This window comes from Pistacia vera, unplaced genomic scaffold (assembly GCF_008641045.1).
Source record: "Pistacia vera cultivar Batoury unplaced genomic scaffold, PisVer_v2 Contig320, whole genome shotgun sequence".
In the NCBI taxonomy this organism is placed as follows: Eukaryota; Viridiplantae; Streptophyta; class Magnoliopsida; order Sapindales; family Anacardiaceae; genus Pistacia; species Pistacia vera.
The window spans coordinates 2,203,203-2,227,808 of record NW_022196136.1 but is presented as its reverse complement, the minus strand read 5'-3'; the positions used below and the strand labels follow the sequence as shown (position 1 = coordinate 2,227,808).

At 37.1% G+C, this 24,606-nt stretch overlaps 1 protein-coding gene across 1 annotated transcript; it reads right to left on the bottom strand.

Moving 5' to 3' along the window:
• Window positions 1–14,934: 14,934 nt before the first annotated feature.
• On the bottom strand, window positions 14,935–15,622 carry LOC116137117 (phosphoinositide phosphatase SAC1-like). Its single transcript, XM_031422807.1, has 3 exons — window positions 15,426–15,622; window positions 15,133–15,337; window positions 14,935–14,999 (listed from the first exon to the last, which is right to left on the bottom strand). The coding sequence occupies exons 1-3, from the start codon at window positions 15,546–15,548 to the stop codon at window positions 14,935–14,937; spliced, it is 393 nt and encodes a 130-aa protein (XP_031278667.1). The 5' UTR covers window positions 15,549–15,622.
• Window positions 15,623–24,606: the final 8,984 nt, after the last annotated feature.

Sequence of the window (24,606 nt, the reverse complement as noted above, 5' to 3'; positions counted from 1 at the left end):
CGCCCCACAGTGAACAACGCTCGCTACACACGTGTTAATATCGCCGCGACGAGCGTACACAGATCTGTAGCTCCGGATCTGTTCATACGGTAACCAAAACACTCTAAACAGATTTTGCAATCAATCAAACACATTGATCTCAACAAAATCCATCATGCATTAAATCAAACTTGCAGTTCACAACAAATCAGATTAATCGATTAATCAAGTTCTTAAAAACATGTTTTAAGTCAATTTACGCAGATTCAATATGGCAACATATTACATCAAATACATGTTATCAACCATACACATAAAAATTGTAAAATTCATTACCCTAGGCCTGATACCACTGTTAGTAAACTGTCCCGTATACGCAGCGGAAACAAATAAAATAAATACAAGGATCGTTTACATGAGCCAAGATCAAGGGTATAATTTTACAATTCATATAAAGCAAGAATCTGCATAAATTAATTTGTGTTTAGAAACCATACGCACGTTTGGAGGCTCCATCACGATTGTCTTTGACGTTTTGCTACCGATCCAAGCATGGATCGAACCCACGTAGTCCACACGAGACAATCTCAAAAACTAAGGAGGGATTTGCAAGATCCTCCTTAGCCTTAAGAACAAGAGACATTCAAATGATTGATTTTGAAAAATATTTGATTCTGCCGTGGGAGTGTAAATGAGGCTGCTGTGTTTTTGTTTTTCAAAGAAAAAAAATCCCTATGAAAAATCACACACTTTTCTTTTTTATAAGTAAAACAATTTGCCCTAATCCCATACGGAATAGCGTTGGCTCTACCCCAACGCCCCCATGTTGCCCAAACACTCCCCTTTTGATTATTTTATTTTCCATCATTATCTCAATTAAAATCAATTATATATATTTAATATTTATTAACATAACAATGATGATATATGTGCGAACACACATTTAACGTAATTTCACTTATTTAATTTTCTAACAAATTAAATAAAGGCTACGATCTCGGCAAAATTGCACTGTGAATATCAAAATACCCTTTCGCCTTAAAGACGAAAACCACCTTCCTTCTTCTTGGATCTTAAATTATCTCTATGTGTATGACCCATAGGCCCTCCCCATATTGGCAGTGTATAGTATTGCATTAACACCATTATTAATCGTCTCACTAAACACAGACCAAGATTGGCCCCTAGCAAGGCATCTTGCCACCAGATAGTCGGATTCAGCAAATAGCTACCTGTCAACGATATGTTGTCCGGCATTCGATCCTTTCATCATACGTTATCTCGACGAGACGAAGACATAGAAATAGAGTCACCTTCAGTTCTCTCTCGATATTTTTATTCATTGTTTTGGACCAATGACCGTATTATAACTGGATAAAGCACAACTCAATCCCCATTGTGCCATAGTTTTAGTGTTCCATAGTGCTCGTGTGCATCTAACTGTCCCGAATCGTCTGCAGCCGTGATAACTCGTTCCATACTCAGGATGATGATATCCTCCGTGTCAATCCCACCATATGATCCTTGATAAGAGATCCATGCATACAGCCTTCGTTTTGTAAACCTGACACGGACTTCGCGTGAGCTTCCACATGTGCACGCCTCCGTGATCTCAAGTCTAAGATCACATGCACCACCAATTCGTGAGATTTGGTTCCACACTACCCGGTTACCATCCATATGAATCCTCGGGGGTCATCATGTAACTTGCGTGATATCGCCTACACAAGCACCCATTTTGCCCAGTTGTCACCAAACAACATTGACAAGTGATCAGTCACTGCCTTTCGACAGGTCGTTCAACTATGATAGCCTTACCGTATTATCTGTGCCCTTACTTCAGAATAATACGGGGCTACAGACGTTTCTAGAATGGCCACCATATGTGCTCATAGGGTTCTCACTATCAAGATTTGAAACACTTGATACCTCGTACGGTTCTACACCATTCTAAGACATATAATCAATACATATTGCAATAATAATGATTTACGCGATACAGAAAAGATGCCTTTTATTATTGATAATGAACATTATTACAAAGAGTCAATTCTACAATAATTGATTGGCTCTAGGGCACCTACTCCAACAATGGATATATCCAAAGTCAAACAGATCATACAATGTTCTATAACACTCTAAGAAGGAAAAATATATGTCTTGATTGTTATTTTGATGACATTATATTGACAGGGGATGATGTATTAGAGATTGGCAGCTTAAGGAACGCTCTTGCTTCTGAATTTGAAATTAAAGATCTAGGTGAGTTGAAATACTTCTTGGGCATGGAGTTTGGCTAGATTAAAAGTGGTTATTTGTGTCACAACGCAAGTATGTCCTAGACTTGCTTAGTGAAACTAGTTTACTTGGTTGTAAAGCTGCCGAGACTCCCTTAGAACCTAATCAGAAGCTTCTTCCTGCTAAAGCTGAAGAGGTAATAGACGTGGAATTGTACCAGCGCCTTGTGGGACGCCTAATTTACCTCTCTCACACGCGACCTAATATAGCATTTGCAGTGAGTCTTGTGAGCCAGTATATGCATGCTCCAAGTAAGGAACACTTTGAAGTGGTGTCTAGAATCCTAAAGTATCTAAAAGGATCACCTAGAAAGGGACTATTATTCAAGAAAACAGGGCATTTACAAGTGGAGGCCTACACAGATGCAGATTGGGCTGGCAGTGTAACTGATCAAAAATCCACTTCAAGGTATTGCACCTTTGTGGGAGGAAATTTAGTAACTTTGCGGGGCAAAAAACAGGCAGTGGTGGCTAGAAGTAGTGTTGAGGCAGAGTACAAAGCTATTGCCCTAGGAATTTGTGAAGTCCTTTGGATTAAAAGGATCCTAGAAGAACTGAAAATTACCAATCCACTACCAATGAAGTTGTACTGCAACAATAAGGCTGCTATTTCAATATCACATAATCCAGTGTTACATGATCGAACAAAGCATGTGGAAGTTGATAAGCACTTTATTAAAGAAAAATTAGACACTGGAGTAATATGCATGCCTTATATTCCTACAAGTGAACAAGTGGCTAACATTCTCACAAAAGGATTGCCTAAAAAGTAGTTTGAAAATATGGTGTGCAAGCTGGCCATGGCAGACATATTTAGACCAGCTTGAGGGGGAGTGTTGGAAGATTTCGATTCTTTGACCAAATCTCCTTAATTTGGTCAAATCATTCTAGTTTTGCTAAGTGTATATTTGATGTAAATATAGTTTATTTCTTTCATAGTTAGGCGGATTGTATCTTTAGCATTTAAGGATATTTCCCAACTTAGTCTATTGTAAACACTATAAAAAGCTATACTGCTATTTGTGAAATAATAAGAAAAACACTTTTCTTCTCTACCCTAAATTCTAGAATTTGTTACTCCCAAATTCCAACAAGTGCTATAGTTGCTTGTGAAAGAAAGGGATTTAACTTTCTTAAGGAGTAACAATATTTTTGTTCTTTTATGAGTTAACAATACTTTTGCAACTGACTAATTAGGTAATGAGGGGAAAACCTATATTTTTGGGATAATTCCACTTGCATATGTTGTAGAGATGATTGATATACTATTGAAAGTGCAAAAAATGTGGTTTAGTTGAGATTCATTATAGAATAGTCCCTCGCAGGTGCATTCTTGTACTGTCCTATGAGATAAAAAACCTATGCATAAAACACATAATGTACACATAAACTTCTTTGGTTGTCTTTTGTTGAGTTTGTGCTTACCTATGTAAATGGAAACTGCAGTAGCACAAGCGCTGGAGGCCAGACAGAGGACTAATGAGATGCGATTGATATGCCTCAAGGAGTGAAAAGGTGGCATTTGTGCCAAAATCAGGGGTATAGAGGCAAAAATAAATATGAATTGGTACAGCTACATTGATCCTTTTGGGTGGTACAACAAGTAAATGAACTGCAAAAAGTTGTCAAAACCACAAAAGAATTCTATACTAGTGGACCAGAATCATTGTATTTTAATATGTCAATACACTAAAAAGGTTCGGGTAGATGGGTTCAAGAGTGCTTTTGATATAAAATAATCGAATGTGTTTGCTTTATACTGTTTATTTATAAACAAAAAAATGCATGTCGAAACAAAATTTTTTGTGCAGTCTTTTTGGATAAAGCGCTTTTGTTTGATCAGAAGAACTCTTGAAGGGATTTTTCAATGTCCTCAAAGGAAAGGGAGAGACTGACCTTGAGGCTCCGTCCTCCAAGAAGTGTACAACCAATAACAGCACCATAGCAAATGGCAAACTGAAGTAATTTTGTTCTCTAATGGCAACCAATAACAGCAACATAGCACAAGAAACTTACCCCAACGAGGTCCTGTCAATTCAATTTACATAATCTGTCAAGTAATTTTGTTCTGTTGATGCTGAAAAAAGTGTTAACAAACATTAAACTTTTCATGTATGGCANCTATATTATCACATGCAAAGGTAGTATTAAGAAAGTATAAAGTTCTTCATCTATTATGTTTAATTCTACAATTTTTTATGCAATAAGCTGAGAGCCGAGTGATTTCTTACTCTCTACTTAAGGAAGCCTCTTATTTTTGTTGAAGTTTGACCTCTGCATGGATAACCATTCTCTTATACACCCCCTTTTTTAATTGGATTTCAAATAATATAGGCTTTGCTGATTTACAAGACTGGTTTCAGGAAGATCCCAAGTTCCTAGCTTTTGAAAGATTGCAATGTATCCCTCCCGGATTTGTTTTCTCTAATTCTTGTTTATGCAAAATCGTGAACACCCTCATAAAAGGGTATTATAATAATTTTAGTAATTAAGAAAGAATCTTCTAATTTATTTTCCAACAGGTCAAAGACACAAGTCAGGCTATAGGTTACAGCAAAAGTAACACTGTTTTACAGAAATTTGTAGTTCCAACAAACTCTCTTGTCAATCCACAAAGGCATTCTCGAACTGCAAATTCATACCCTAACGGATCAAGTCAGATAAGACAATGATGGGACCCCAGCAAATTCAATAAAAATTCACGCACAGCACATCCACAAAATCAAGAACAACTATGTAATCCAACAATATTTTGATTGAAGATTGAACAGTTCTGAGGACTACAATCAGACTCAACAAAAGTAAAGAAAACAAGAAGGGAAAGTCCTAGCAATTCGAGGAGCTAGGGGCCTCCATTGACAACCTTTCAGAGAAAAATGATATCCCTATTCCTAATTCTAACTGCCTTAATATACTAGTGAGCTTTACCCATTTTCCTGCCACGTCTCTTTCCTCTAACTGAATCCCACTGGCATAACAACTTTTAGATGCCAACTTTTAGAGACCACCTTTGCTGATGATTCACATGTCTCACCACCTTGTCCTCAAGGTGGAAGTGAGGAAACTGGAGGTTGATGAGGTCATAGGCTTCCCAAGTAGCTTCAAACAGGGGCAGGGTCTGCCACTTTATAAGCACTTCTTTGGTACCATCCATTAAGGAGCGGACTGCTAACACAGATTCGGGCTGGACAGTGAGTTCCAAGTCTTCGGTGAGGCCATGGGGAAGGGGCTGGATGGGAACGGAGTTGTGCAGGCTACCCTTGAGCTGAGACACATGGAAAACCGGGTGAATGCGAGCAGTAGAAGGCAAAGCCAACCTATATGCAACCTGTCCAATGCGTTCTACAACGGAAAAAAGGCCATAAAAATGGGGACTTAGTTTCTCATTATGTTTCGTGGCTAAGGACTTAAACCTATAAGGCTGGAGCTTCAAAAACACATGATCCCCAGGCTGGAAAGTCACATCTCGGCGGTGTACATCTGCACTCTCTTTCATACGCCCTTGAGGGATGGATAAATTATGTTTAAGTTCCACCAAGATGGTGTTACGTTCGAGCATCTGTTGATTCACTTCCTCTACTGCTGATGGGCAATCTGTGAACTTTAGTAGTGTAGGAGGATCCCTGCCGTAGAGAGCCTTAAAAGGGGTCATTTGTGTGGAACTGTGGTACGTTGTATTATACCAAAATTCTGCCCAAGAAAGCCAACGTGACCAGTGCTTGGGTTTAGAGCTACAAAAGCACCGCAAGTAGGCTTCCACATAGCTATTCACTACCTCTGTTTGGCCATCTATTTGTGAGTGGTAGGCGGAACTGAATTTCAGCGTAGTACCCGATGCCTTGAAGAGTTCTTGCCAAAATTGGCTAATGAAAATCCTATCTCTGTCAGATACAATAGATTTCAGAAAACCATGGAGCCTTACAATTTCTGATGAAAAAATAGCAGCCACCTCTTTAGCATTATAGGGATGGCAAAGACGGATGAAGTGGCCATATTTGGTGAGTCTATCGACTACGACGAGAATAGTATCATGCCCCCACGACTTAGGTAGACCTCCAATGAAATCCATGCTAATATCCTCAAATACCTGAGTTGGAATGGGTAAGGGGCTGGAGAAGGCCTGCTGGTTTAAGGGCTGAGTGTTTATTGAGTTGGCAAACAGTGCATCTTTTCACAAATTCTTGAACATCCCTCTTGATCCCTTCCCAAAACACAAGGATGGCCACTCTTTTATACGTGCGAAAGAAACCCAAATGCTCGCCACTTGGGCTGTCATGAAACTCCTCAAGTAGCTTCGGAATGAACTTGGAGAATTTTGGAAGCACAATTCTGTTTTTGTAAAGCAGACACAGCCTTTTCAGAGATGGTAGTGGAGTCTGCTGGTGGGGTTGAACAATAGATCTTGTGTAATGGTTTACAGCTTTGGTTTTTGTTGAGCTTCAGAAGCTAATTCATCAAAGTCTGAAAACTGGGCCACGGATATGGCAGCTAGCTCACTTACCTCCTCTCGATGGGATAGTGCATCTGCTACTTAGTTGGAGGATCCCGGTTGGTAGTGAATTTCAAAAGAAAACCCCATAAGCTTCGAAATCCACTTTTGCTGTTCGAGAGTCTTTACTCGCTGGTCAGTCAAGAACTTAAGGCTACGCTGATCCGTCCGAATAATGAACTTGCGCCCTATGAGATAGTGGCTCCATTTGTGGACAGCGAACACTATAGCCATGAGTTCCCGTTCATACACCGATTTCTGCTTTGATTGACAAGAAAAAGCTTTACTAAGGCAATTGGGCGTGATTTTTGGATCAAAACAGCCCCCATTCCTTGCCTTGAGGCATCGGTATATACTTCGAAGGGTAAATCAAAATCAGGCATGGCTAACACCGGAACTGTTGTGATTGCTGTTTTGAGGGATTCAAAGGCTTTTTGAGCTGACTCATCCATGTAAAAGAGTCTTTCCGAAGGAGTTGTGTTAACGATTGTGTGATCAGACCATATCCCTTGACAAAATGACGATAGTAGCCCGTGAGCCCCAAGAATCCCCTCAACCCTTTTATGGTACAGGGAGCTAGCCAAGACAACATCGAGGCAATCTTTTGCGGATCAGCTTCCACCCCTTTGGCTGAAATCAGGTGGCCTAAGTATTCAAGTTTCTATTGTGTGAACAAACACTTCTTGCGGTTGACTACTAACTCGTTTGCCTTAAGAATTTGAAAAACTTGTCGAAGATGTTCCAAATGGGAGTGCGAATCTGGACTGTAAATAAGTATATCGTCAAAGAAAACCAAGACAAACTTCCTTAAAACTGGCTTGAAGATGGTGTTCATTAAGGCTTGGAAAGTGGAGGGGGCGTTTGTCAATCCGAAGGGCATCACCAGGAACTCATAAAGCCCCTCATGTGTTCGAAAAGCAGTCTTCGTTATGTCTTCCTCTCTGACTCTGATCTGATGGTACCCGNAAAAAAAAAAAAAAATTAAAAACAAACTAGTTACAACTTACAACCAAGAGAGTATTGACACAAAGTCTTTGGAATTTTTAAAATAGTATGGATTAATTCAATCCATCAGAGTCTGACAGTTAACTAATTCACAACCACCAAATGACTAACCAGATGTGTCAAAATTGTATAACAACACAAATTGCTATAAGCACACATATCTTTGTAATCTTGTATATCTTCTTCCAGAAAAATAAACTTTGCCCAAGTTAAACATTCCTGGCACCCAAAATAAGCAACACTGCTCGAGTTCAACAAGAGGGAAATGCACAGCTTACCTTGAGATCTGCAAAAGAAAGAAAGCAGAAATAATTTCAGCGAGTGTACATCTCCTTGGAAAAACAATGGAACTAAAAAACTTCCAGCCAACAAGAGAGGGTACATATCAGATTTGATGTTTGCATTATACAATCCATCCAACTAAATTGATGATATTCCAAAATAAGTCCAGGATAATATTCCTAATAAGTTGAGGATCAAGGCATCCACAAGCTACAATTTTGAAGCTTATAAAAATTTTTATCTTATCCTCAGTGATGGAAAAGTTAACAATGAGGTGCATTTATTCATTTCTTATCAAAAGGTCTATATCTTGTACAGGACAAAATATTTTTATTCTTTATCCTCCTAAAATTCTCACCAGTGTACAGTATTAGGTTATTGAATCTTAGGAGTACATGAGAAGATTACCATATCTTGAAGGTGAAGTGAAAAGCATGNAACATCAGCTCCACCTAATTCAAAAGGAAAAAAATCTTGTTGTATCTCTACTCCCTGGATCTTTAACTCAACTTTTCTGCAAATTCCCTCTCCCCTAATCGTGAAACCATTTCCAACTATGACTCCGAAAGTCTTCCCCTTCTCCACACTCAATCCCAACTTGTGGACCAAGTCATGTGAAATAAAATTGTGGGAAGCCCCACTGTCAACAAGCACAATTACCTCCTCTGTCCCCAATAAACCTCTAAGCCTTAGAGTCTTGTTTGAAGTCATCCCCACAATAGAGTGCATAGATAGAGCAAGAGGATTACCTTCTGAGGTTGGTTCATCATCGGCTTCCGGCGTTACCTCTTCTCTCTCAGTATCTTTTTCTTCTTCCAACATCAACAAAACCTGTAGAGATTTGTTCCTACACCGATGGTTGGGCCCAAACTTCTCATCACAACGAAAACACAATCCTCTCTCACGTTTATACTGGATGTCGGCCTCCGTTAACCGTCGGAACCCATCACTTTTGGCTGGCGTGGTTCCTCCCCTCTCCCAGCTTCGGTTTTGCGATCTCACCCCATGCAAGTTTTCTGCGTTTTTCGTCGCAGTGTTCCACCCATTTGAGTGGTTCAGATCTGGATTTGAAGACACCCGTAGGAAATAATCTGGTTTGTGGGTTTGATTATGGGTTTGGGCTATGTGGGTTAAGTGGGTTCTCTTAAATCTGGGCTTGATCTTTTCTAAAACCCAATTTCTTTCTTCAATACAATGGGCCTGCTCAATTAATTCTATTAATGTTTTGGGCCTGCACAATCTCATTTCAGCCCTTAATTCCTCCTTCAGCCCATTTAAAAAAATTCCCATAAGGAGGTCCTCTCCTACCTCACGCAAGGAAGCTGACAGTGCCTCAAATTGTTCCCTGAATTCAGTCACAGTTCCCAACTGTTTCAGCACTACCAGAGCCTCGTAAGCTGTCCCCTGGTGCGATGGTCTGAAACATTCCACCAGAGCTGACTTGAAGGAGCTCCACGATAGAATCGGTGCTCGGGTGTCAACCCATTGATACCAATTCAACGCGCGTCCCTCCATGCAAACAGCAGCTGCATCCACCTTTTCTTCTTCCTGAAATTTGTTCATTTGGAAATATCTATCGGCTTTGAAAGTCCATCCTAATGGATCTTCGCCATTGAACACAGGTAATTCCAGTTTTTTTACTTTGCACTCTTCTTTACTGTTTTCGATTCCCTTCAGTCGATCAAGGTTATTTGATCCTTCCGGTGTTTCACTTCCTGCCTTATCAGTGTTCTTACTTTCGTCTTTCTCATCTCTATTCCTCGTCCATTCTCGAAGCTCAAGGAGGTAACCCTTAATGCTCCCCATTTCTTCTTTCATGTTTCCCATCTCCTTCTCAATTCCGATAACTCTCTGTTCCATTTTTGCTTTTACCATTACCCAAAACCTTGGCCCTGATACCAATTTGATGGGACCCCAGCAAATTCAATAAAAATTCACGCACAGCACATCCACAAAATCAAGAACAACTATGTAATCCAACAATATTTTGATTGAAGATNTTCAGAATCATTTTGATCATGTAAAGGTTTTGAATGGCATAATTTTTCTAACTTCCAATATGTTTGTTTAATAATATCATCCCAAACTAATCTTTTTGGCGTGAAAGTTTTATGTTTCGTTCTATCAGCTTCCATAATAACGGTATGTCCCGGAGGAGACATCATAATGGCTTTTGGGCTTATAGTGGTATTCATAATATTGTAATAAATCATATATATTAGAGGGGTTTGGATCATATGAAAGAAAGATCACCTTTAAGATTATTGGGAATATTTAGAAAATATGTTTGGTTGGTTCGAATAAATTGGTGGATAATATGTTTGATTGGGAGGATAAATGGGTGGGTATGTTATATAGATTATTAAATTGCCCTCCTTTTTAAATATTAATATAATAGTATTTTTATTATTATTTTTTTAATCATTCTTTTAACCCCTTACATTTGAAATTTTGCTAAAACACCCCAACCATATGAAACTTTAATTTATAACAAAATCACCCCCACCCACCCCAAGCCACTGCTGGTAGCCAACCACTACTGTCGACAGTCGACGGAATGACGCACGACTGGCCGTTTATGGCCGGTCGTGTGCCGGCAAATCCGAAAATGGTCATGGATCGCAAATCCATGGCTAGACAACAGCTAGATCTATGGCCATTTCATGGCCATATCTTTGGTCGTGAAACGGCCACATCTTTGGTCGTGAAACGACCGTAGAAACACTAGATCTGGCCATTTTCGACCATGGCTCTATGATCCATGGTTGGAAAAGGCCTTATCGACACACGATCGACCATATCCTACTGGTCGTGCACCATTACGGTGACTGACGTCGGTGGCCGGTAGTGGTGAGTCACGATCGGCGGTGGTCTTGGGTGGCTAAGGGTATTTTGTTAACTTTTAAACTTTTGTATGGCTGGAGTGTTTTAGCTCATTTCTCAAATGTAGGGGGGCTGGGTAATTGTTATTTGATAGACATTTGAGAACAATTGTGTCTGAAATGGTTTTTAATTAAAAGTAAAATGGGTAGAAAAATCATATTACCTCGATAATGTTTTAATAACACCACCCAACAAAGTAATAAGATAACCCCCCTCCCCTATTACCAATAGTAAACACTAATTGTAATAAAATATTACCGTAATATTTTATTACTTGCAAACCAAACACAAGAATCTTGTAAAATAAACTAAGATTATCCCCATTTTTTATTTACCCCCGATCCAAACAGCCCCTTAATGCTACTGGTTGTGCTTTATCTTGATAAGTGAGATTTGAAGCTGTTAAATTAATAGTTAATGCAGACATTATTGTTGGATCATATAATCCTACAGTAAAATTTGGATAACAATCAAAATAAACCGATCCACTTTCTAAATTTGAATTTAATATTGCTAATAAAGAGTTATTGAAATTTAAATTTCTTGCATCCCTTAAATTTCATTTCATTCACTTGTAACATCATATAAGTTACAATGATAAATTCTACACATTAACCATTTGTTCGGTTAGAGTATGTTGATTTATTTCTTTGACTGATTTTAATTTGTTATTTGTGTATGCATCATGTGTTTGGGCGTAGAGAGTATCATTGTAACTTATATGATGTTACACATAAACTACCATGTGTTTGTGTAGAATTCATCTGTAACTTTTTGGGAATATTTACTTATATATGAATATGTTCACTGGTCAGCGACAATTTTCTAAAGCCAATGTCTCTTTGCAAACTCTTTTTAGGAAGATTTACTTATATGTGAATAATGAATATGTTGAATGTATCTATCTTTAAAATTAACCTTCAAAGCTGACCATGCACAGCAAAATCATTGCTCAACCTTACTGTTGCATGCTTCAAAATCATTGCTGACCATGCACACCAAAATGGACAGGTATAGATGTCGTCGTCTAGGCGTAAAAACCGTTAGCGAAATAGTCAACGTGAAGACAAGATTAAGATGTTGCAGCCGGATTTGTGCATTAGCTGTGTTAGAAATGGAGTTTAGAAGACAACGACGTCAATGTAGGCATACAACTTCATTAAATGGTCATGATTATATGTTGGAACTACTAATTGGTCATCCCAAAAGATTGTATGATAAGTGTTACATGTACAAACCATGTTTTGAGACCTTATGCAATACACTGGCACTACAAGGGCAATTGCAATCAACCAAGAACATGAGTATTCAAGAGCAACTACTGATATTTCTGACAACAATGGGGCAAAATGCAACAAATAGATTTTGTAGATTTTGTATGGAGGATTTCCAACACTCTAGTGAGACAATCTCTAGATATTTTGGAACAGTTTGTGATGCGATTTGCGAGTTGAAATCAATATTTATCAAGCCACCTGACTTACATGATGTTCCATTGAAGATATCGACCAACCCAAAGTATTACCCTTTCTTTAAGGTACCTGTCTTGTTATCTTTAATTTGTTGGTAGTTATAGTCATTGTTCTTGTATGTTGTTAGTCCTATCATATTATTAAAATTAATTTTTGTCAACAAAATTGTGTTGGAGCTATTAATGGTACACATGTACATGCTTGGGCACCTGTTGAGTTAGTCGAGTTGTATCAGAATCATAAAGGAACATTGTCACAAAATGTGATGTCTGTATGCAACTTCAAGATGTTGTTCACTTATGTCGTCGTCAGGTGGGAAGGATCTACCATGACTCTAGAATTTTAAATTTAGTTCTAGACAATCTTAATTCTAGTTTCCCACATCTTCCACCAGGTATAATTAACTTCTCTACGTATTTTAGCATACGATAAACATTTTTTTTCGTCATTGAGTTGATAATATTCAGTATTTTATTATAGGTAAATACTATTTAGTAGACGCCGGTTATGTGAATGGAGGTGGGTTCCTTGCCCCTCATAGACGGGTCATTTACCATGTTGTCGGTCGACGTCGCAACTAGAATGGACCCCTTGAATTGTTTAATTACAGACATTCATCGCTTCAGAATATTATAGAGAGAACATTTGGTGTTTTGAAAAGTAGGTTCCCTATTCTTCGAGACATGAACAATTACTCATTGGAGAGAAAAGCTTAAATTGTTATGATATGTTGTATAGTTTATAATTTTATTAGAATGTTCAATATGGAGGACCTTATCATCGATGAATTTAATGAAGATAGAGTTTATGAGGATGAAGATTGCTAAATGGAAAATGGGCAAGAAAATGAAGAGGATGAGGAGTGATCGTATCAATCGTATCAATGTATACAGACAACATGACAACTCTTAGGGATAACATAACTAGTGATATATGGGTTCAACATCTATCCATGTCCTAATTGTTGATGGAATTAAGGATTTTAAGAATTGATTACTAGTAGCTTACTATTATTAATTTAAATATGTATTAATGCATTATGAACTTATGATATTGTAATGTGCTTAATTTCTAGTTTTTAAATTAAGTATTAGTAGTTGAAATTATTATGGAGATTTTTTTTTTTTTAATTTACTGATAAAAAAATTACCAAACAACTATTTAATATTATTTAAACTGAAAAAAAAAAAAAGTTTCAGAATAAAATAATAAATATTTTTAGAAAATATACCAAACAATTATTCTATCTTAAAAACTTTTAAAAAAATATATATATACTAAACAACTATTTAATATTTTATCCAGATATTTTACCAAACACATTTTCAAAATCTTCCTATATGATTTAATCTAACTCAACTCAATTTATAACACTTTTTTAATAATATTTTTCAAATAATCTACCAAACAAGCCCTCATACTCTTTTGTGGTGCTTTTTTGTGCTAACAAGTAGGGTATTTGCCTATTTGGTCTTTCCTTTATTATGACTAGGGGTGAGCGGTTCCGGGTATCCTCCATTATCCGGGAGAATCGGAACCGGAATCACACAGTGCAGGTTCCCAAAAAAAGGAACTGGAACCGGAACCACACAATGCAGGTTCTTCAATTCAAGGAACCGGAACCTAAAATGCAGGTTCCGGTTCCTTTCTGGGGTACCCTGTAAAAAATTAATTACCCCCCTATTAGTTTAAAAAATGATAAAAATACCTTAAAAGTTTACAAATACACCCCTAACAAATATACTATTTGNTGGAAAAAAACAATTATACATTTTCTCATACAACAAATAGATAACCAGGCATGAGAACCAATTCTGGCTCTAAATTAAAATGATGAATTCAACTAGTAAAGTAAAGATCACAGCAGTCGAGAAAGGAAAAATAAGTAAAAAATAAAAAATTCTTTTAAGAATATATCCACGACTTTAAACTGCCTAGCTCCATAAAAATTCAATTAAAATTCTTTTCAACCCAATGAATTATGGCCAAATAAATTAAAAATACAACAAGAGGAAAATACTTGAGTTCGGTTTTCGAATGCGCCACATCTGATTGAATAGAGACATGAGGAATCGTTATCAATTGCCTCTCATCTATACTGTATATTGCATGACTGCAAATACATCCAATTTGTCTTTGCTTGTTAAATGATAAGACCCCAAGTCATCCAACTCAAATTTACAAAAGGAATAATAAGGGCAAATGGCATGGTGTGCAAGTGGGAGTTAGTTATCCACGTGGCAATTACAATGGAATTGGTGTGACGTTTGTGAGTATAAATTGAGGGATAGGAATTGTAAAGGGTAGAGAATATTTTGGTGGGATATTGGAAGGGAGGCCCCTAGCTCCTCGAATTGCTAGGTTATCTTTACATTCAGTACTGTTTTCTTAATTGTTCTTCATTATTGTTGTTATCCATTTCTGTATCAATCAATATAGAGGTATATTCATATTAGTGCTTTCTCAATTGTCTCTGATCTGTGTTGGAATATTGTTCTGTTTGGGTATATTGTACTCTGTTTGAGTGTTAAGAATCCAGGTTCCTATCAGTAACCAAAATTAAATAATATGACTCCAAAAACTTAATGTAACCTTTACAAAATTAAAAAAATAATAATAATTAAAAAAAAAACACTCAATTATATACTGAAATGCACAAAAATAATAATATAATAGTAATAATAAAATCTTTATCCCTCAAAATAATAATAATAATAAGTCTAACCTGCAATACCAAAAACCTTAGCCACAGGGTTGAGGCCGCCGGTAGCACGATTTCCTTCATCAATCCGTTGAAGCAAGTTTTTGATTTCCTGAGGGGAATAAACCACCGGATCCTCGCTGATATTTAGATCAGACGGCTCTGATCGATCAATTTTCAACACTCGAAAAAACCTCTTGTTCCTGTCACTCCCAGTTAAATAGAACCTCTGCTCAAAAACACCCAAACTCAATTCAGTTGAATAGCCCTTAGTTTATCAATTATTGGAAAATTACAGTTTAAAAAAAAACCCTCACCGCTCTGGTCTCGTAAAGCTTGAACTTCTCAAGGGAACAGGAATTGGGGTCTATCTCGGGGTCGTTTGAGGGGTGGATTTTTGCGGAAGAGGAAGCATATGCAGGCAAATGAGATTTCGCCATTGAAATAAGCTTGATACTGATCTTGTCGGGTACAGATTTTGTTTATAGGATTCCAATTCCATGGTGAAGGGGTTTCAACGGTCGGGTTAACTACATTTTGAATTCCAGTCACACTTATTACATTTTAAAGTTAGATCAAATTCTTTTCCACCCTAGGTTTGGAAAATCTATTTCCCACCCCTAATTTCGGAACCATCTGTTCCACCCAATTTTTAAATTACAAATATTATACTTAACCGTCAAGGGGTATTTAAGTCTTTCTACGCATTATATATAAACTTGAATTAGAAAATAAACTTAAATCAACCATAATCTCCCTCGTTATTTTTTTTTAAATTAGAAAAATAATCTAAAACCAGAAGTTTATACAAAAAAGAAAAAAAAAAAAAATTGAAGGTCATGGCTGTAACGAGGGCCGCTGGATAAGGCCATGGTCGTCGCTACTAGACAGTATGTCATGGCTATTTTGTTATTTCATTCTTTCTAGATTTGATTTTGAAGTTTTTTTTTTAATATGTTTGGAGATGGTTGATGATGTGAAGTTGTGTTTTTGATGTGTTTGGATATGGTTAACTATATGGAAGTGAGTGTCCAGATCAACTTACGCGTACCTTGATTAGTCCATTGAGATCCTGAAGTTAACGGTCAGGTAAACCTTCAGTGGTTGGTTACCCCTATTAATAGTTGTGTGGATTTGAACTCATAACCTCTTGAGTAATACACCTAAAAGTCTTAAGTAAACCGCTAAACTATCTAAAGATAGTTATGAAAGTTTAATGTTCGATGATGTGAAAGTTTCATTTTATATCACCCAGAGACCATTTTTATCATAAATAAGACACTAATTTATTTGAGATAATAAGACATTTCAAAATCGATAACTTTAACTGAAATATTTTAAATGATTGAAATATTCGTGTGTAAATGATTTAATTGTTTCAAAATTAAAAATCTACTTTACCCCTTTCCATGACTTACCAACTTAAACAATATTTTTTTATATTCCTTATTTTTATAATCATTACCAAAAAAAAAAAAAAAAAAAATAATCAAACTAAAATACCAGTATTTTGATTTTGTCTAAATTAAAATTACTTAAAGGTTTTATAAAAGATCTAGTCTTTGTTTGTCTCATAATACAAATTTCAAAATGTTGATTACAATCAAATTTGTTTTAAATAAATTATCAGGGTATCCAGACTAGTTTACACGTATTTCAACTAATTTCTGGGGTTCATTAAACACTATAATTTTAAATAATTATTGTTGACTATCTAGTTATGTCCTTTTTTAAAATGGCTAGTTAATACTTTTAACGTCTTAACTAAATATAATTACTTCTAAAGTTGATAAAGCAATATTTCAACATCTATTATTTATTTAATTATGTTTAAATTATTTCATTCATACTAACCTCATTTTATAGTTTCTGTATTATTTAGCTATTTTATCCCTTTAAAAACACAATATTATATGTTTTATTTATCTAAAAATCAACTAAATGTGTAACCTTGCTTGGGTATAGATAATTGTAAGTTCAAGGTTGATTTGGATATTTATAATTGAGCGAACGATTTAAGAAATTTGTTAAGTTGGTAAGTAATAATATGAGGGGGTAAATAAATTTTTAATTTTAAACTTGGATGAAGGCTTGGCATATCACTAACGTTGTGGTTGTTTTTTATATTTTTATAAAAATGTGGATGAATTAGATATTAATTGATCTTAAAGACGGTAAAATATACCAGATAATAGCTCGTTTGGTAAGTTTTTTTAATAGCATTTTTGGAAATAGAATAGGATTCTCAAAGTTTTGGTACATTTCTTAATAACATTTTTGAAAAATTTAGATTATTTTAACCCCTAAGTTGTGATTTAACTAAACACCCCATAATAAAAGTTTATAAATGGACAAAAACACTCCCACATATTGCCGACAATCGGCCACCACCGCGGGAAGGTGGCTGGAATCTGCCAGAATGGCAACACGATTGGTTGGATCTGGCTGGTCGTGTGTCGATCTGGCCTTTTCGGCCATATCCACAATGCCAAATCTACAACGATTTTTGGAGGACTACTGGTTTTGGTGTGCAATGAAGTTGAGACGCGACTGAAACATCAAAATGGGTTTTGGCAATTTTTTTTTTTTTTTTTTTTTTTGGTTTAAGAGGGAACTAACCAGTCGTTTCATACTGAATGGGTTTGGGTAATTTCATCATGTGTTTTAGGACACATTTCCTTAGAGAGATAAACACCATGTGATATCGGAAGAAAACCCTTCTTGGATTCTTCATACTGAATCTCTTCAGTACCTTGTCAATGTATGTACTCTGACTTAAGTTAAGCAACCGACGTGATCTATCTCGGTAGATCTTTATTCTGAGGATGTAGGCTGCTCTCCTAAGTCCTTCATGGAGAAGCACTTGGATAAACAAGTCTTTACCGACTACAAGTTCGGTATATCATTCTCGATCAGAAGTATGTCATCAACATACAACACTAGGAATGCTACTGCGCTCCCACTCACTTTCTTGTAAATGTAGAGCTCATCTTCGTTCTTGATAAAACCGAATTCTTTTACTGTTTCATCGAAACGAATGTTCTAGCTCCTTGAAGCTTGCTTGAGTCCATAAATGGACATCTGCAACTTGCATACCTTATCAGCTTGCCCATCAAGAACGAAACCATCGGGTTGTGTCATATACACATCCTCTTCAAGGTTTCCGTTCAGGAAAGCTGTTTTGACATCCATCTGCCAAATTTCATAGTCATGATATGCATCAATTGCAAGCATAATCCGGATGGATTTGATCATGGCAACCGACGAAAAGGTTTCTTCATAGTCAATACCATGAATTTGTTTGAAACATTTGGCAACCAGTCGTGCCTTATAAGTGTGCACCTTGCCATCCATACCAGTCTTCTTCTTGAAGACCTATTGCACCCTATGGGTTTTACCCCTTCAGGTGGTTCCACCAGAGACCGTACTTGGTTCTGGTACATAGAGTCCATCTCAGATTTCATGGCTTCAAGCCATTTAACGAAATCTGGATCTGACATAACGTCTTTTGAGGTTCTAGGTTCATCGTCTTGGTAGACTAGTACGTCACCATGTTGAGTCACGAGATAACCGTATCTCTCTGGCTCATGATGTACTCTCGCAAACCTACGTAGCTCTTGTGCTACTTGAGGTGCTTCACTTTGATCCACAGATTGTGGAGTGACCTCCTCACGATGTTCAACCACCTCTTGTGGCACACCTTCCCATCATTGGTCTAATGTATCTTGTGGTTCTAGAACTTCATCAAGTTCTACTTTTCTACCACTAGTACTTCTTAGGAAAAATTCATTTTCTAGGAAGACACAAGTACGAGTGATAAAAATTTTACGCTCTTCTGGGTGTTAGAAATAATACTCTTTGGTTTCCCTAGGATACCCCACAAAAATGCATCTCTCAGATTTTGGACCCAGCTTGTTCGAAGTCAATTTATTGACATAAGCTTCACAACCCAAATCCTTAGATAAGACAAGTTGGGCTTTTGCCTACTCCATAGTCATATAGAGTCTTATCTACAGACTTTAACGGCACACAGTTCAATACGTGAGTCGCAGTCTCCAGGGCATAACCCTAGAATGATACAGGCAGATCACTAAAACTCATCATGGACCTAATCATATCAAGTAAGGTCATATTCCTCCTTTCAGACACTCCATTGTGTTAGGGTGTATACGAAGGGGTGAGTTGTGATACTATCCCACATTCCTTCAGGTATTCAGAAAACCCTGAGCTCAAGTATTCACCTCCTCGATCCGACCGAAGAGCCTTAATACTTTTACCAAACATATTCTATACTTCATTCCTGAATTCTTTGAACTTATCAAAGGCTTCAGATTTATGTCTCATGAGGTAGACATAATTATATCTACTGAAATCATTAGTAAATGTGATGAAGTAGGAATATCCACCTCTGGCTTCAACTGTTAGTGGACCACATACATCACTATGGATGATGCCTAACAGTTCAGTAGCCCTGTCACTTTGTCCTGCGTAATGTGACTTGGTTATCTTGCCTAAAAGGCATGACTAGCATACCTCAAATGACTGAAGTATTATCCAAAATTCCAGCCCTTTGAAGTTTTGCAATGCGGGTCTGATTAACATGACCCAATCTACAATACCAGAGGTATGTATGGTTTTGATCGTTATGTTTAGCTTTCTTAGTTTCAACGTTGAGAATATCCTTATTGTTTAACTCAAGAACATATAATCCGTTATATAACCTTGCAATTCCAATTAGAATACCATTCAAACTAAAGGACAACAGTCCATTAGAAATTTCAAAACGATATCCTATATTATCCAAAGCGAATACTGAAATAATGTTACTAGAAATTGCAGGTATATAATAACAATTTTTGAGTTCTAATAATAAGCCCGTAGGCAAGGATAAACAATGGCTCTGTTTGTTTTGTTATTCCTATCCATATTCCCAATCTTATTCTCAAAATACTTGTTTGTTTTATTATTTGAGAAATACTATTCTATTTTTTTAATTACTTTTAAACCCCTTAAGTTTATTAATTTAATTAAACACCCCCTAGAAAAAAAGTTTAAAAATTAACAAAAACGCCCCCACCCACCCATAGTTGCCAAATTCCGGCAACCACCGTTGTTACAACGGCATGGAAACGACCGAAAAAGACCGGTAATTCACCGGTCAGGCCTTTTCCGATCAGATCCACATTGGATATGGCCGAAAAACACCAGATCTGACGGCCAAAGAATTGGCCATCATTGACCGACAACGATGACCATCGTTGACGGCCAAATCTGGCCTTTTGCGGCCGTCGAAGGCCAAAACTAGCTGTAGATCTAGCATTTTTCGGCCAGATCAGTGGTGGATCTAGCCGAAAAAGGTCATATCAATGCACGACCGGCCAGATCTGACCGGTCTGCGTTGTTACGTTATTTTCGACTAGATTCCAGCAGTGGTGGCTAGAATCTGGCACTGTGGGTGGGTGGGGGTGTTTTTGTCATTTTATAAAATTTTTATATATTGGGGTGTTTAGTTAAATTAGCAAACCTAAGGGGTTTTTTTATGAATTTTTAAATTTTACCTCGTAATACTAACCCTATTCAACTATCCAATATTATTCCCAAAATCCTTCCAATATTATTCCCAAAATTCTATCCAAAATAACAAAACAAACGAACCCAATAAGTCCCTACAGCTAATACAGCCACATATGCTCTATTTCCAACTCGTAGGTCCACTTCTCCGTTGGCGAGCAATCTACTCTACCTTAGTCCCTACACATCAGTACAAATGTGAGTACCACACCCTGTGTCAATGACCCAAGATGTTGAAGGAGAGAAGTTAATCTCAATCATGTACATACCTGAAGTCGAAGCGTCTAACTTCTTCTTGCTTGCGAGGAAAGTCTTCCAGTGTTTCCTTCAGTGGTCAGGCTTGCCACAATAGAAGCAGACTACCTTCCTACCTTTCCCAACGCCACCCTCAGGCTTAAGAGCATCCTGTCCTTTGGGCTTGGGATTGGCCTTGGCCTTTCCCTTGCCCTTACCTTTTCCTTTATTGGTAGCAACCAGTAAAATAGGCTTGGACTTTTTCATGTCCTACTCTACAGTGCTCAGCATGTTCAGAAGCTGTGACAAAGGTTTCATCATGGTGTTCATATTGAAGTTCATTATGAATGATGAAAAAGTATCTAGTAAGGATTGCATAATTCAATCCACTTGTAATTCTGCATCTAACCCAGATCCCAAATTCTCAAGCCTCTCTATGTACCCAATCATCTTGAGCACACGAGGACCAACTTGGGCTCCCTCAGCCATGCAACTTCTAAACAATGCACTCAACACCTTGTACCTCTCATGTCGAGCGTTTCCTTCGAAAAGCTCCTTGAGGTGTAGAATTATGGTAGCAGTGTCCGTATTCTCATGCTGCTTTTGCAGCTTAGGTGTCATCGATGCTAACATAAGGCATTAAACAGTGTTAGCATCGTCAAGGAACCTTTGGTAAGTTTCCTTTACTTCCTGAGTGGCATTAGGATCAGGCTCAGCCAAATACAAGGATATATAATATCTTTTTGGACTTCAGCACAATCCAAAGATTTCGATACCAGTCCGAGAAATTAGATCCATCCAGCCTGTTTTCTTTTTCGATTATTGATCGTAGGTTGATATTGCTCATTTTAAATGAATCTACAATACAGAAAAGTAAGGTTATTATCATGTTTATTTTCATTATTTACTAAGGTCTTTTATTAAATAATCGCTCCCACTATTTTCCTCAAGCCAATAACCCTTACTTTTAACTCAGGAAAGCCCGTTGGCTTTCCTAGTGGACTGAGATCTCATCTAGCCCATTTCAAACCTTCACTTTGGTGAACAAGCCAAAAATGGGTTGATTAGGTAGGGCAACAAACTTAATCCACACAAGTTGATAGCTCTCACTACCAACCTCAAATGTGAAGCAAGCCAACAAGCCAATCACACAATCCAAAGCCTAGCCGTCGTCCTCAAGTGTGATTCCCAGTATCAGTAGAGTAGACACTACATGTTGCCACGTACACAGAACATGTGTACTACTCTACTATGTCTATGGCGTGTTTATCAACCTTCACTTTGGCGAACAAGAAAAACTGTCATTTTAAGTCGACTCATCACCATTAAGGAAAACTCCAATGAATTTTAACCTCCCACTGATAGAAGTGTACCCTTCACTTTCCTTCACTTTGGCGAACAAGGTTCCGACAAACAGTGGTTTGATTACAACCATGGTGATGGAAGACATACGTGACTTAATATACTTAAGTTGAGGGTTTTTATTTAATGTCTCACCAGATCATTATCTTTGTTAGAATGTCATTGTTTGGCATGTTATTGAACATTCAACCTTAGCATGCATTCTATACAAAATAAAATGTGCCGGTACATGGCCCACTAAAATCGATTTCCTCGAGCCTAGAGGAATCGGTGGGTCAACCTAGGGGTTTAAAAGTAAATCTTGGGTCTTCAAGTTATTCCTCTTCATAGCTCCTTCGTTTCTTCTTCACGATCATTACAAAGTATTTTATAATAAAACCCTATTCTAATTTACATCGATAAAATAGAAACCTCGCGTTACATACGAGGGGAGTGAGATGAGAAGAAGAAATACATGGAGATATAAGAGAGAGAGAGGCAGGGCGCATAGGTCCTATTTCTTTATAAAATTACAAGCAAACCCAAAATTACAAAAACATATCAAAGGTCTAAGGCTCATGTGCCCACCATGTAATTTCAAACATGAACATTGCATACATCCAAAATTAACATTTTGAATTTGGGTGGGTGGAATTATTAAATTACCCTTCTTATATGTATAGAATTATTATTGGCTTTTTAGGTTCAAAAACTGTAATTTGGCCCCCTGTGCGGAAAAAAAAAAGAAAAGCAAAACAAAACAGTAGCTTTCTTGCCGCGACAAATAAATTATTCGCCCCGGCGAAGTTCATACACATGGTTGCTGCGGCAAATGCCATAAACTTCCAGAAAACACAAAAATGTTCCAAGGAGTTTCATGCCGTGGCGAAGTTTTATTTCGCCGTGGTGATATCTACTTTTTCGGCAGGTCGCCACGGCGAAGGTTTATTTCGCTGTGGATAGATTCACTTTTTGTCTCTCACCGCAGCGAAGTGTTATTTCTCTGTGGCTAACGCCACAAAACGGTGAATCACACAGTACTCCCTTTTGCAATTTTTCACGTAGCGACACAAATCCAAATTGGATCGAATGCACCCTTTTGCAGTTTTTCACTTAACGATACAAATCCAAATTGGATCGAATGCACAAGCATTCAACCAGGACACCAACTAACAATAAATCATTCATCAACACATTATTTTAATCAATTGATTAACCAAATCATGCAATGAACGCATATTTTACAGATTTTAATAAACAGTTTACACTAACATGTTATCAAACAAGCCACATGTTATCACACGTCAGTAAAAACATTATAATCAATTACCCGAGGCTCTGATACCACTGTAAGTGAGTGAACAGAATCGCGTAGTGGAAAAAGACAGAATATAAAACAAAACGAATCTGATAATCACTTTAACGACCCAAAATCCGGGTAAAGATTATAATGTTATAAACGAAAAACAGCGTAAACAAAATCTGTAAAATCAAAGTCTAACCCATACAAGGATTCGGAATACATTACCAATGTTTGGAGGGTCCTTCAATATCTCTGATTTGATTTCGCTCCCGATTCAAAGTAGAATCACACTCACGTTGTCCACACGAATATAATCCATAGAGCTATGAAGGGATTTGCTAGATCCTCTTGATGGCTTCAAGAATCAAGGTTTTCAATGAGTCAAGAAGAGAAAGAATATTTCTCTTCAATCAATGAGTGGGGCGTGAGAGAGAGAGAGAGAGTAAAAAGGGTGGCTAGGGTTTTTAATTATTGAATGAATGAATGAATTCTCTTGTTTTAATTCAAGTTGCACTTATATAGGGCAACAATTAAAACCCTAGTCCAATAAGGAATAGTCATGGGCTCCAACCCTAATTTAACCTTGCAACCAAACACACCCTTTATGGTATTTTAATTAATTAATTATTATTATAATTAAAATCAATTAATATATAATAATATATTAACATTTAATTAATAATAATAATTCATTTAAATATATGCATAGATATATTTAAATATAATCTCACTAATTTAATTTTAATATTAAAATTAAATACAAGCAACAACCTCAGCAAATTTAATTGCACTGTGAGATTACCAAAATACCCTTTTGTTATAAAAGATAAAAATACCCCTTTCACAAAAACAATTCTTAAATTATCTTCTAAATGTGTGACCCGTAGGCTCCTCATCATATCGGCAGTGTGTAGTATCGCGATTAACACCAATTAATCGTCTCACTACACACAGACCAAGATTGGCCCCTAGCAAGGCATCATGGCCACCCGATAGATTTGAATTCAGCGAAACCGTGACCTGTCAACAATATGGTTACCATGCAATCA

Coding starts and splice junctions, on each gene's coding strand:
- LOC116137117 (XM_031422807.1), bottom strand. CDS start 15,548: ATGGCGAAATCTCATTTGCCTGCATATGCTTCCTCTTCCGCAAAAATC. Junction 15,338..15,425: donor AGCTTTACGAGACCAGAGCG/GTGAGGGTTTTT, acceptor GTTTTTGAGCAG/AGGTTCTATTTAACTGGGAG. Junction 15,000..15,132: donor TAAGGTTTTTGGTATTGCAG/GTTAGACTTATT, acceptor AATTTTGTAAAG/GTTACATTAAGTTTTTGGAG.